Source organism: Leptopilina boulardi, unplaced genomic scaffold, assembly GCF_019393585.1.
Source record: "Leptopilina boulardi isolate dan_hultmark-lab unplaced genomic scaffold, ZJU_Lbou_2.1 LbouV2_368, whole genome shotgun sequence".
Lineage (NCBI taxonomy): Eukaryota > Metazoa > Arthropoda > Insecta > Hymenoptera > Figitidae > Leptopilina > Leptopilina boulardi.
In genome coordinates this window covers 1,439,322-1,453,591 of record NW_026137938.1, presented here as the reverse complement: position 1 = coordinate 1,453,591, position 14,270 = coordinate 1,439,322, and the positions used below count along the sequence as shown (strand labels likewise).

General features: G+C 30.3%; 2 protein-coding genes across 4 annotated transcripts in view; both read left to right on the top strand.

The window, feature by feature from the left end:
* LOC127287188 (furin-like protease 2) overlaps positions 1-14,270 on the top strand; it is a 283,866-nt gene that overhangs the window by 102,633 nt on the left and 166,963 nt on the right. The gene's annotated exons all lie outside the window — the stretch shown is intronic.
* Positions 4,467-14,221, top strand: LOC127287195 (uncharacterized). Its single transcript, XM_051314004.1, has 2 exons — positions 4,467-4,635; positions 12,826-14,221. The coding sequence occupies exon 2, from the start codon at positions 12,826-12,828 to the stop codon at positions 13,417-13,419; it is 594 nt and encodes a 197-aa protein (XP_051169961.1). The 5' UTR covers positions 4,467-4,635; the 3' UTR covers positions 13,420-14,221.

The window sequence follows — 14,270 nt, the reverse complement described above, 5'->3', positions numbered from 1 at the left end:
GTGTGTGGTGTATTATTTAACCACACTGCATCAAAATATCGTTTTGTATTTTTATTTTAGTTTTAATTAAATTTTGTGTTTATTTATTTATTTTAAAAAATAAAAAGTAAACATTTTCAATCTCAAAATATGTATTTTTTTATATAAATGTCGTTTGTTTTTTTTTTTTTTTTTTTTTGCAAATAAAAACTAATATTTTTGTCACATCTTTCGATGTGTCGTTGAGAATTTTCAATTTTTAATAGAAAATGTATATAGAGTAAGAAAACGACCGCATGTTTTGATGAAAAATTTTATAACCTGGCATTTTAAAATATGTGGCGGGAAATATGTGTTGCGCGCTATTTTACTCTCAATATTTTTAGTCATTTCATCTATGAACGGAAAGAGCGATAAAAGTGTGTTTGTGTTTTTTTTTCTATCTAAAAGAGATTGACAACCAAAACAGAGTTTTTCAATTTCAAGTGTATCGAAACAAGAAATATTTTTGCCCTTTTGAAAAAAGCACACTTTTTGGATTTATGGATTTCTTGATGGAAATTTTTTTTTTGTTTTATGGCGCGCCGCACGTTTAATTATTTTTATTATACAAAGTGTTTTTGAATATAAATAAGTTCTTTATTGAAAAATAACTTTCCGTTTTTTCAAATGAGAAGAAAGAGATTTTTTTTTATTTTAAATTTATTGAAAAAATTTGCTTATATCTTCTCTCTAAATATATGAAGACTGAAAAAAAAATTATTTGATTCAAATACTCGATTACTTGAGTATTGTCAAATAAATATTTACATGAACTAAATAATTTTTATTTAAATTAATTAAATTGTATTTGAAGCAATAATTTCTGTATTTGAAATAAATACAGAAATTTTTATATATCGAAGTTTTATTGTACAAAATTCTTAAAACGTAGAATTTTTATTTGTCCGAAATTGCAAATGGACGAACAAATAATCGATAGAAAAGTTTCGGCGCGATGTTTAAAATTCACCAATCACGATTTTCTTGACAACTTTTGATTGGTGAGTTTTTAAACATCGCGCCGAAACTTTTCTATCGATTATTTGTTCGTCCATTTGCAATTTCGGACAAATAAAAATTCTGCGTTTTAAGAATTTTGTACAATAAAACTTCGATATATAAAAATTTCTGTAAAGTAAAAATTTGTTTAAAAAAAAATTCTTCTAAATGTTAATTCGAAAAATAAAAATTTCTCTAAAAAATAATTATAACTAATTAAAGAAAATGAAAATTCAAACTGATTTTTATGGGATAATCATGCGCCCCTTCATTGTATAACAAATCTAGAGACTTAGAAATGGATTGTAATGTGCTGTAAAAAAAATCTTCGATTTTTGTAAAATAGATCTGGAATCTAATAAAAGTAGTTAATTTGTAAACATGGAATATTTAATATTAATATTTTCACTATAAATTTGAGACAGACATAATTTAACGAAGTACAGAGAGAACTTTAAGGGCCAATCAAAAGTTATTACGATTTTATATATATACAAGGTTATAACTAAATTGATCGTCATTAAGATTGAAATTAGAAAGGAGTGGTAGAGTATCTTCCCCAAAATTTCATGATTTGAAGTCTTCCCTCTTCGATGGTAATTGCTATGTCGTTTTACGGTCAACATAGATTTTACGAACCGGTAATTAATGTGTCTTGGTGTGAGAATCAAGGGGAAATTGGTCCACGAATGCACAAACTAGTGGACGAACGAACCCAACGAACCCAACGAACGCATCGCCTGGTGCGACGTGCGATGAAATTCGGATTCGACTACCTAACCTATTTGCCGGAAATTAGTGTTACAACAGTATATGTGTATGTGTGTGTGTGTGCTCGCATTCTGACTTACAAGTGTCCAGAGCTGTTCCGAATCGCTAAAACGAACACCTCGCTTTATCACTGTTCCGATCAGAGAGACAGAGAGAGGCTTTGATTCATGTTGATGACAAAAAGACGAAAAAAAAGAAAAAAAAATTTATTGCCCTCAAAACACTATCGACTTCCTGTTTTTCAATTTTACAATATTTGTTTACTTTTTTCTTTGTCAAAAATTGAAAAATAAAATTTTCTCTTTTAAATGATTTGACATTCGGTAAAAAAAAAAATGGTTTAAAACAATTAAATTTTGGTTGAATCAACTTTTAAAGCTTATTTGACTCAAATTCTTTTAGAAAATTTATGAAAAATTAAATATATAAATCATTAATTAGGATTTAACAGAATTTCTTTTTAACCACATTTTTCTCAATAAAATTTTTGGATAATTTTTATTTAACTGAATTTTTAAAACGATTGATTTCGGGTTTAATATTTATATTACCGTTGCTAAGAAAGAAAACGGTCATGGTTTCGGTTTCTGTGGAAACAGTTGCTATGGTAACGGTTGTCATGGAAACAGTTATCATGGAAACGGTTGCTATGGAAACAGTTGCTATGGAAACGGTTGCTATGGTACCAGTTTAGTACCAGTTACTTTGGTACTAGTTACTATGGTACCAGCTACTTTGGTACTAGTTACTTTGGTACTAGTTACTTTGGTACTAGTTACTTTGGTACTAGTTACTTTGGTACTAGTTACTTTGGTACTAGTTACTTTCGTACCAGTTGCTATGGAAACGGTTGCTATGGAAACAGTTGCTATGGAAACAGTTGCTATGGAAACGGTTGCTATGGTACCAGTTTAGTACCAGTTACTTTGGTACTAGTTACTATGGTACCAGCTACTTTGGTACTAGTTACTTTGGTACTAGTTACTTTGGTACTAGTTACTTTGGTACTAGTTACTTTGGTACTAGTTACTTTCGTACCAGTTGCTATGGAAACGGTTGCTATGGAAACAGTTGCTATGGAAACAGTTGCTATGGAAACGGTTGCTATGGTACCAGTTTAGTACCAGTTACTTTGGTACTAGTTACTATGGTACCAGCTACTTTGGTACTAGTTACTTTGGTACTAGTTACATTCGTACCAGTTGCTATGGAAACGGTTGCTATGGTACCAGTTAGTTTAGTACCAGTTACTTTGGTACTAGTTACTTTGGTACTAGTTATTATGGTACCAACTAATTTGGTACTAGTTACTTTGGTACCAATTGCTATGGTACCAATTAGTTTAGTACCAGTTTCTTTGGTACCAGTTAGTTTAGTACCAGTTACTTTGGTACCAGCTACTTTGGTACTAGTTACTTTGGTACCAGTTAGTTTAGTAACAGTTACTTTGGTACTTTGGTAGTAGTTACTTTTGTACTAGTTAGTTTAGTAACAGTTACTTTGGTACTTTGGTAGTAGTTACTTTTGTACTAGTTACTTTGGTACTAGTTACTTTGGTACTAGTTACTTTGGTACTAGTTACTTTGGTACTAGTTACTTTGGTACTAGTTACTTTGGTACTAGTTACTTTGGTACTAGTTACTTTGGTACTAGTTACTTTGGTACTAGTTACTTTCGTACCAGTTGCTATGGAAACGGTTGCTATGGAAACAGTTGCTATGGAAACAGTTGCTATGGAAACAGTTGCTGTGGAAACAGTTGTTACATCCCGACTATTTAAAAATAGTTTTTTTTACGTAATTATAGATATATGTATGTATGTATGCATATATATATGCACATAATATACATAATAATTAGACTTATGGATAACTATTATTATAATGTAATTAATATATAGTATTTAAAATTAATTATCTCATAAAAGAAAAGTATATAGATATGTATATGGTGTGTGTATGTATGTGTGTGTATACATCTTTTAGAGAAATGATCTACATGCGTTGTTCAATATTATCGACCATAATTAACATTGCTCTTCTTCACTGCAGTCGATGCGTTATCAACCCGTATGATAATTGATCAACTTAGAATTAATTATGAGGCGTCGATATTGAAGAATATCACATTCTCAGTAAAGTAAATTATATACAAATAATTAAATAGTAGCTTAACGTTTGCGCAATAACTAATGGAAAGATTTAAATAATAATGGACAAACATATTTTTCGTACCTTTCTGAGAAGGCACATATTTATAATATAGTAAATATATAAGAAAGTATGTCATGAAATGATAAACTTTGATCGAAGATAAAAATTGCAATAATAATTAAAATAGGTAATTGTATTAACTGAAAAACACATTGAATAACCTTTTGATCTTACAATTTTTATCATAATTAAATTAGATCATTTCATTGTTTAAAAAAGTATATAAACCACTGTTAATAGGCTTATAGTTGTCATATTACTCCGGTGAGTTTCTGCCCGAACAGTATCGTTGAGTCGGCCCTTCAATCGTGAAATTGTACTTTTAAATCAGTGTTAATAAAAAGAGTCTTGTTTCTTATAATTTATATAAGATCGAAGGTAATTTTCATTGAATTTTATAAGTTCATTTATTTCGATTGTCGTATAATATTATTTTATGAAAGTTACTTCCGATTATTAAGGAAACAAGTTTCTTTTTGTATTAAGATACAATGTCGAGAAGTAATTCTTAAATAGTATTTAATAGTCGTTGGTGCATTAGTGCTAAATAACGAACTGAATTATTGTCATCCTGCGATACAATTGTGTAAAGCCGGTTGCATTGTAACAATCCAGAACCAACTTCAACATTGTAAGTAAAATTATATTATAAAACATTATTGTCAAATAAATTGTTCATTTTAAAAGGGAATGTGCATAATATTATTTACAAAGGACCCTTGTTCTTATAAAGTGACACGAATCCACATAAAAATAAATATCAAGATTTACCAACTTGATAAATCAGCACTTTACCTCCCCTTTTTTGTTAATTAATAAAAACCACCCTCGCCTTAGCTCGGGACGTAACAGCTGATTTGGTGGCAGCGGTGGGATGTCACTTTTGTTAAATAATTTAGTAATAAACAATTAACCTTGTTCTTTCTTTAATCGGCAATTGCGGATCGAATTGTACTCGATTATTGTGCAAGTTGTCTATTATTAGCAATTAGAATTATCAGTTTCCCCTCGCAGTTCGGAGTACTCGAAACATAGTTCTTTCCTGCATAAAGGTGCAAGTTAATAATTTTCAACAGTTAGAACAAATATAATTGAAGACTTCCCTTGCTTTTAAATCATGAATTGCAAATTAATTAAATGAACAAATATTTTGAAAATACAGAAAATAATCAATATATTTATCCATATGTTACATTAAATTCAGGTTATTTTAAAACACATACAGGAAATTTTCTTATAGATCATACATTATCTATAAATTTAATAAAAGATTCTGCAGTTGCTTCTTTTGCGACTACTGATAAACATAATTTGACTACATATCGTGAAAATACAATTTATACAAGTGAAAAAGTAAAGATAGAATTTTCGGATTTTTCATTAAATTTTTGTATTGTCAATTATCAAGGCAATTCGGAAATTATTGGAATTTTAGGAGCACCCTTTCTTGATCAGATATTCGAAACTAATTATTTTTATCAGGTATCAATAAAATACGAAAAGATCATCTGTAAACATAAAATTTCCATTCAACAACGAATAAGAAACTTTTTTAAAATAAGGAAGTGTTTTTAAAAATTTTATGTCTAACAAAAGCAATAATATAATTTTTAATACTGAAATTTACCCTAAAATTCATATTTCGTCCAAAACAATTAAAAATTCTAGAGGATTATTTATAATAAATCGAGCAGTAAATATTAATTTAATTAATGAAAATCAATTAAGTCCTGAAGTAATTATCAATCGTTCCGAAATATACACTTTAGTCCCGGGACCAATATATACTTCTGGCACAGTATACATTTCGATCGCTAATAATCCAATCAAATTCAGTACTTTTATAAATAATAATCAACCCGAATTAGCTGGCATATTGGGACTAGAATTTTTAAATATTAACCCGAAGAAATTTCGATTATAACAAATTTTTTTTAACCTTGTCTGAAAATTGCATTAGTTTAATAATAATAAAAGAAAAATATAGGATCCATGTATTGCTGTATATTATCTATAACTCTGTTTCTTATTACACTCCTTTCTATATTTTTGTGGTTTAAAATATATTTTATTGTACAAGAATTTAAAATATTGCTCACTCAGAATATAACAATTTAAAATCATTTTCTGTATTTAATTGAGCTGTTTCTTGGTTATATTAATCTATAAATTTTTAACTACATGTCTATAATAAATTTTGATTACCCCACAATCCATATTTTTTCAATTGATTTACATAATTGCACAGGTCTTTTTTTAATAGATCCTACTAAAATCATTAATTTAATTAGCGAAGATTATTTAGCCTCACACATTAGAATTGACAGGTCAGAAACTTATATACTATATCAAGCCATATTAGTAACCACAGGTGTTGTTTATATCAGAATAGTTGATAAAGTAATAAAATTCCATACTTTCAGGCGCAATAATCTGATACAATTAGCCGGTGTTTTAGGACATCCCTTTTTTAATTAAAATCTTCAATAATTACATTTTAAATTACAAATTTAAAATTATATAAATTTTTATGAGTTCTTATTTTTATTTTCTTGAAAAATACAACGAATTATACCCAAAAATTACTCTCAAATCTAAATTTATTAAATCTTTTGATGGTTTATTCATTATTGACCCCTCACTTCCAATAAATTTAATTAAGGAAAAGGATTTAATACCATTTTTCGGAATAGATTATTCAAAATCTTGTTCACTTAGGGACGATACTATTCAAACAATAGGCTTAACTGATATTCCAATTAATTATACAATTTTCGAATTTCATGTTATTAAACATCAAGGATTAACGGATATAGTTGGAATTTTAGGATTACCTTTCAATCTAAATATCATCAATAAATTTTATTAATGAAAATTGGACCTAAAAATTCAGATATGGCTAACAGTGAGGAAAATTTAGCAGGTACTATTAACCGAAGTTTAAATGATGCTATGGTAACATCTATGGCAGAATGTTTTGCCTTACAACAGGGTATTATGCACATTCCTTTTTACGATGGAAAAAATATTCCTGTAAGAGATTTTATTCAAGATATTATTAATGGAGAATCTAGCATTCCCGTAAATTGTGAAGATCAATATATTAAATCAGTTTTATCAAAATTAAAAGGTGCTGCTAGAGACAGCACCCATGGTAAAAAATTTAGAACCATTGATGAACTTATAAAACACTTGAAACAAAGATTTGCCCCTAAAAAATCTTATTCTTGGTATTTACATGAAATATCCACTATTCGTATGGGTCGCAGTGAAAACGTAAGTGAATTCTATGACAGATTAACCCTTTTATTATCCGGAGCAAGGGCTGCCCTAGAAGAAAATTATGACGCAGACAAAATAGAAAATATGACAGAACCTTTAAATGATTGCGCCCTAGAAGCTTTCATAAGAGGACTTCCAGATGCTATTTCTAGTATGATAGAAGCTCGGGATCTTAAAAAAATCGATGACGCGTTTAAAGCAGCTCTGCAATACGAATCTCGACATCAACATCAGTTACATGACTACAATAATACTTATCATTTTTCAAGATATCAGCAGCCGAGCGATTATCGAATGCGAAATACAGAATACGAACCTCGAAATAGAAGTCCCAGCCCCCATGTACGCTTCAACCCCACAGAAGATAAATCAAAATATCGATCCCAATCTCCAGTTTCACAAGGAATTTTAAAACATCCTTATAATTCCCTACCATCAGGATCTAACTATTATCCACCATATCCTTATTTTTCACCTCCTCAAATTAATTCACATCCATATATACCATACAACAACCCTTATCCATATTACTCACCTCCTCAAAGAACAGAAGGACTTAAAACAAACCCATACGTAGGCACTAGAACACCACCACGTGCTCAATCCCCAGTACCATCAAATGAAAAGAATTTAAACTTTACCCAAGCTCGACGAACAGACGCGACGACGAGCTCCGAAAAACAAGAGCGTCAAGCCAATGTAATGATGCTTCGAAAACAAGAACTATCTTGCAAACAAGAACAAATAAAGAATCCCCAGTAATCACTCTAAAATCTCCTAGTTTCATAGATTCAACTGCTCTATTGTTAATAGATACAGGAGCAGATGTTAGTTTGATTAAATTACGTGTTTTACATCCTACATTAATAGTTGTACAAGACGAAGCTATTCAAATAACAGGAATAACCCCTACAAAAATTTCAACATTAGGAACAACAAAAATATTATTAGATAAAAAGTTAGTAACATTTCAAGTCGTACCTTCTGATTTCCCCATACAATCCGACGGAATACTAGGCAGAGACTATCTTAGAGAAGAAAAAGCGGCAATCTCATTTTGGCACAACACTATTGTTACAGTATCTAATCCAATAAAACCTATTTTGTTCATAGATAATGAATCAACTCAAGCTAGAGAAATTTTAGTAAACAATAAAGAAAATAAAAATAAAGATCTAATCATTAAAGCCAGAACTAGACAAGTTATCCCAATAGAAGTAACTAATAAAGAAATAAAAGAAGGATATCTACCTTTAATTAAAACAACTGATGGATTAATAATAGGTGAAGGAGTAGTAACAAACAAAAATGGACTTTGCCATATACTAGCAATAAATACAACTCTTGAGGATATAGAAATAAAAATTCCATCCCAAGAACTAATTCCATTCGAATATTATAAATTTCCGGGTGAAGAATCTGACGATGAATTTTCAACTGACGAATGTGAAACTCTAACTGACAGAGTTACTGCAATCATTAACAATTTAAGACTAGAACATTTAAATTTAGAAGAACAAGAACATGTCAAACAATTAGTACAAGAATTCCCTGAAAGCTTTCATCTTCCAGGTGAACACTTAACTCCAACGAATCGTGTAAAACATAAAATCATTACAATAGATGAAATACCCATTCACACAAGACCATATAGATTTTCACCTGCCCAAAAAGAAGAAATAGATAAAGTCATAGAACGAATGCTTTCCGAAGGTGCCATAGGTCCTTCCTCATCACCTTACAACTCACCATTGCTCATAATCCCTAAAAAAATTGATGGGACTGGAAAGAAGAAATGGAGGATTGTTATAGACTTTAGGGCCCTAAATGAAAAGACCGTGGGGGACTTTTACCCCCTTCCGAATATCACAAGCGTGATCGATTCATTGGGCCGGGCCCAATATTTTTCAGTTTTTGATTTAGCTAGTGGTTTTCATCAAATAGAGTTAGATCCTAATGACCGACAGAAAACCGCATTTTCAACTGTACACGGACACTATGAATATATACGAATGCCTATGGGGCTAAAAAATTCACCATCTACCTTTCAAAGACTCATGGATCAAGTACTGGTTGGCTTACAAGGAGTAGAATTATTTGTCTATTTAGACGACATAGTAATCTATGCAGAAAATTTAGAAGAACATGGTAAAAAGGTAAGAAGACTATTAAAAAGACTTAAAGAAGCAAAACTAACACTACAACCTGAGAAATGCGAATTTTTATTTAAAGAAGTTGCTTATTTAGGTCACATAATTACCAGCGAAGGAGTCAAACCTAACCCGAAAAAGATTGAAGCTGTAGAGCATTTTCCTACCCCAAAAAATTCTAAAAATGTAAAACAATTTCTTGGTTTAGCCGGATATTACAGAAGATTCATAAAAGATTTTTCATCCAAGGCAAAACCTTTAACTAATTTACTAAAGAAAGATATTAAATTTATTTGGGGACAAGAACAAGCAGAAAGTTTTAAAGAATTAAGATCAGCCTTATGTACTAGCCCTATATTACAATATCCTGATTTTAGTAAAGTCTTTACTATAACCACAGATGCATCCCACTACGCCGTAGGTGCTGTACTCAGCCAAGAAAAAGATGGAATAGATTTACCTATAGCATTTCTTTCTAGAGTTTTAAATTCACCTGAACAAAATTATTCAACAACTGAAAAAGAGTGCCTAGCAGTCCTTTATGCTGTTCATCATTTTAGACCTTACATTTATGGTAAAAAGTTTATATTAGTTAGTGATCATGAACCATTAAAATGGATAGATTCTATAAAAGATCCTGGACAACGATTAGTTAGATGGAGACTGAAATTACGAGATTACGAATATGAATTTAAATATAAGCCAGGAAAACTAAACCATAATGCAGATGCACTTTCTAGAAACCCTATAGAAGAACCCATCGAAAATGATAGCACAAAAACAGCTAGAATCTTTATAGAAACCCGACAATCAACTAAATCAAAAATTCCAGCAGCTCCTTCTACACGCTCAAGAAGAACAAGTGTTCCATCCACAAGTACTGGACAAACAACCTCTTCATTACGACCGAAGAAAAATCTTCCACCACCGACCAAAACTACAAAAACTTCTCAACCAAAAAGCTTAACTAGACCAACATCAACACAAAAACTAGAAACAAGCACTATCGCTCAGCGAGTAACAAAGAGACGAAAAATAGAACAGCGAAAGGTAATGCAAGATTATTCATCCAGTTCAGAGTCAGAAATTGAAGAGGTAATTCCTCCCATAAAAAAGAAAAGTACGAGTGTTTTACCAAGCCTTAGTGCACCAATACCACCCTTATATAGCCCACATGCACCAAAAAATGCACCTCCAGAAATACCAATCAATGAAATCGAAATACCTGCAGAAAGCATCATTTCAGAAAAAGAAATAATTCAAACTGTCAGTCCACCGTTAAGTGAAAGTGAAGATAACTCCTCAGAAGAAGAAAATATTCCCTCAAAAACTAGAGAAGAAATAGCAGAAGATTTAGAAAATTCAATAGCACAATTTAATAAATCACTAGCAGAACACGAAAATTGGTTAAAAGAAGAAGAACTACCACCAAGAGATTGGCATAATCTTTCTGTTGGTGAAGATGATCCTATGATTCATGAAGCTGCCAATGCACATATACCTGGAAACTATGTAGAATTTTCCAAAAAAGTAGCTGAAAAATTAACCAATGCTCATAAGGAAATCATAGAAAAATTAAATAACTCGCCAGAAAAACCAAATACAACCAATAAAATTGAAGAAAATACCAATAAAAAAAATGTTACTTTTGAAAACCAATCTAAAAGAGCAGTAACACCATTAAATTTTGACAGACCACTTGCAATATCTACACCCTATCCACCAATACGTGAAGAATCATCATCTGAAGAAATCGAAGAACAAAGCGAAGACGAAAAAGAAAATACTCCACAAAACAAAGAAATACAACAAAAATCAAAAATTCAAACTTCCATTACAAGCATCCCACCTGAAATATCTCTTATAACAAATGAAAAAGAATTTTCTAATATAATCGGATGTAGAGAAAATTTAACCTATTATAAAAATAATTATGTTCATTTCATGTCCTCCGATTGCGAATTTACAACACCCATTAGTCGACTCCTTATCGATATTGGAGCAATCGACCCTCAAGAAATAAGACTCAAAAACCCAAAAAAAGGACAAATTTTAATTACTCCAAAAGGACGTTATAACATTTACACATTAATTGTAAAACATAAATATTTTGATCAGCTTCTTAAAGAAGATGTACAAAATATTTTACAAAATTTAAAAATTACACTTCAACGAGATAACATAAAAGAAATAAGAATTTCTAGAAAAGGCGATTTAACAGACGAATTACTCAGGAATGAACTTTTACAGATACTAAACTTTGTCTTTCGAAATAGCAATATAAAAATTACTTTATGCTACGGACAAGTTACTATCCCGAAAGAAGATATTCGAGAGAACATTATAAAAGAATACCACACTAGTAAGATAGGAGGACACAAAGGAGTAACAAAAACTTATCGTAGAATACGCGAAAAATTTTTTTGGACAGGAATCAAGGACCAAGTGACCGAATTTATCAGAAAATGTCCCACTTGTCAAGAACAAAAATTAGTTAGAGCAAAAACTAAAGAACCAATGTTAATTACTGACACCCCCCTTGATGTTTTCGACAAAGTTTCACTAGACACCGTCGGAAAACTACCCACAACCCCAGATGGCAATTCCTACATTCTAACAATGCAAGATCACTTATCGAAATATTGCATAGCAGTAGCAATCCCCGATATTTCAACCAACACAATAGCACACGCAGTAGCAACTGAATTATATTCAAAATATGGAGCCCCAAAAACTATTCTAACTGACAAAGGAACAAGTTTTATAAGCAAACTCATGAGAAAGTTATCAAAAATTTTTAAGGTACAACAAGTAACAACATCCGGATACAGACCACAAACAAACGGAAGTTTAGAAAGAAGTCACATAGTTCTTGTAGATTTTTTAAAACAATATTCAGAAAATTACGATGATTGGGATAAATTATTACCATTTGCAATGTTCGCTTACAATACATCAGTTCATGAAGCAACAAATTTCACACCTTTTGAACTAGTATTTGGAAAAACTGCTAGGACCCCTAGTTCCTTTCCACCAAAAGAAAAATTAGAAACCTATGGATCATATTTAATTGAATTAATAACAAGACTAACAGAAATAAAAAATCTGACGGCCAAAAATCTTATAAAATCCAAAATTAAATCCAAAGAAATTTATGATAAAAAATCAAAACCCTTTTTCGGAAAAATAGGTGACAAAGCTTATGTTTTAAGAGAGGTAAAGAGAAATAAATTCGATCCCTATTATCATGGACCTTACGAAATAGTGGATATTTTAGATAAACACACAGCAATTTTAATCACGAGTGATGGTCATAGGTTCCAAAAACACATAGACAAATTAAAATTAGCATTTGAATAAAAATAATGACATTATTTTATGTATTATAGATGGCTGAAATAATACTTCGAACACCACCTCTTCAAGGAGAATTAATAAATATAAATATATTTCCAAAAGGAAATATCGACGACATCCGTCACCCAAAAGGAATACTCGAAGAATTAACTGCCGAATATAATTTAGAAAAGCCTGTCTTCCAATTAGAAAATGTAGTAGGCCCTTCACATAACAGACGCTATGACATAAAATGTACTGTAAAAGATTTAAAACATGGTAACACTTTTTCTGCTATCGCAAAAAATGAACTAAGAATCAAATTAGCAGAACACACGGTTGCGCGAAAACTATTAAAATTACTCGAAAAAACATATTACTTTAGCGAAGAAAACGAAAATACAAACACAACAAGCCTAACTTATATAATGTGCCAAGAAAACCCCAATACATTAAAAATCAAACTTTACAAGTGGGGTAATTGTTGCGAAAAATGTTATATGAGGGGCCATACTAAAGATAATTGTTTTGGTAAATTAAGAAACAAACGTCTCTTTTCAAATAAACAACCTTCTGTTAACAATGATGAATTTTGGAATATTTCTGTTCCGTTAAATCTAAAACAATTGTCTATAACAAACAATTAATAACAAATAATTATAAAATATTATTGTTTTTCATAATAACATATTATAATAATCTCACAAAAAAAAAATAATATATATATATAATAAATAAACAAATAAATAAGAAGACGAAAGAAAATGAAGAAAGGGGATATGGAGGACGTCTTCTTCTTTCCTCTTTTTATAAACAAAATAAAAATAAAAATTATAATAAAAATTATATATATAAAACTACTTTCAGATGGATATTCCTTTCCTCGGAATTTTTTTTGAAGCTACAAACTACGTATCAATTGTTTTCAAATTACTATTAATAATACTAGCTGTAATAGTAATAAAGAACATATATATCTGTTATAAAGTAATATCATTAAGAAGACAACGATCAACCCGAACGACAAATATTTAAATCCGTTCCTGATTACACATTGAGGACAATGCGTCTTATTAAGGAAGGAGGACATCTACCATAGAAAGTATATACTTTAATCTAATTATAATACAATTACATCGGTATACATAACCGTCGTCGCTAAGTAGAAGCAGACTCGCTCCAGTAAGACACTAGCCGGCCGATAATAAGAACAACTAACGAAGATACATACCAATCACTTCTGACAATCGCTGTAAGATGTCAACGCAAGTAGTAAAAATTCAATTACAACCTGTTTTAAAAATATAGAATATAAAAGAATTTTTTAAAAAAAAAAAAAAAAAAAAAAAAAAACGACTATATTACTATGATTAAGTAAAAATAATTTGCATCAAAACATTTTTTAATACTAGAAATTAGACAATTTTAAATCATCAGGTAAAAATGGAAAAGATCAAATAAATAAAAATTGCATATATATGCATGTATGCAGTATTGC

Coding starts and splice junctions, on each gene's coding strand:
- LOC127287195 (XM_051314004.1), top strand. CDS start 12,826: ATGGCTGAAATAATACTTCGAACACCACCTCTTCAAGGAGAATTAATA.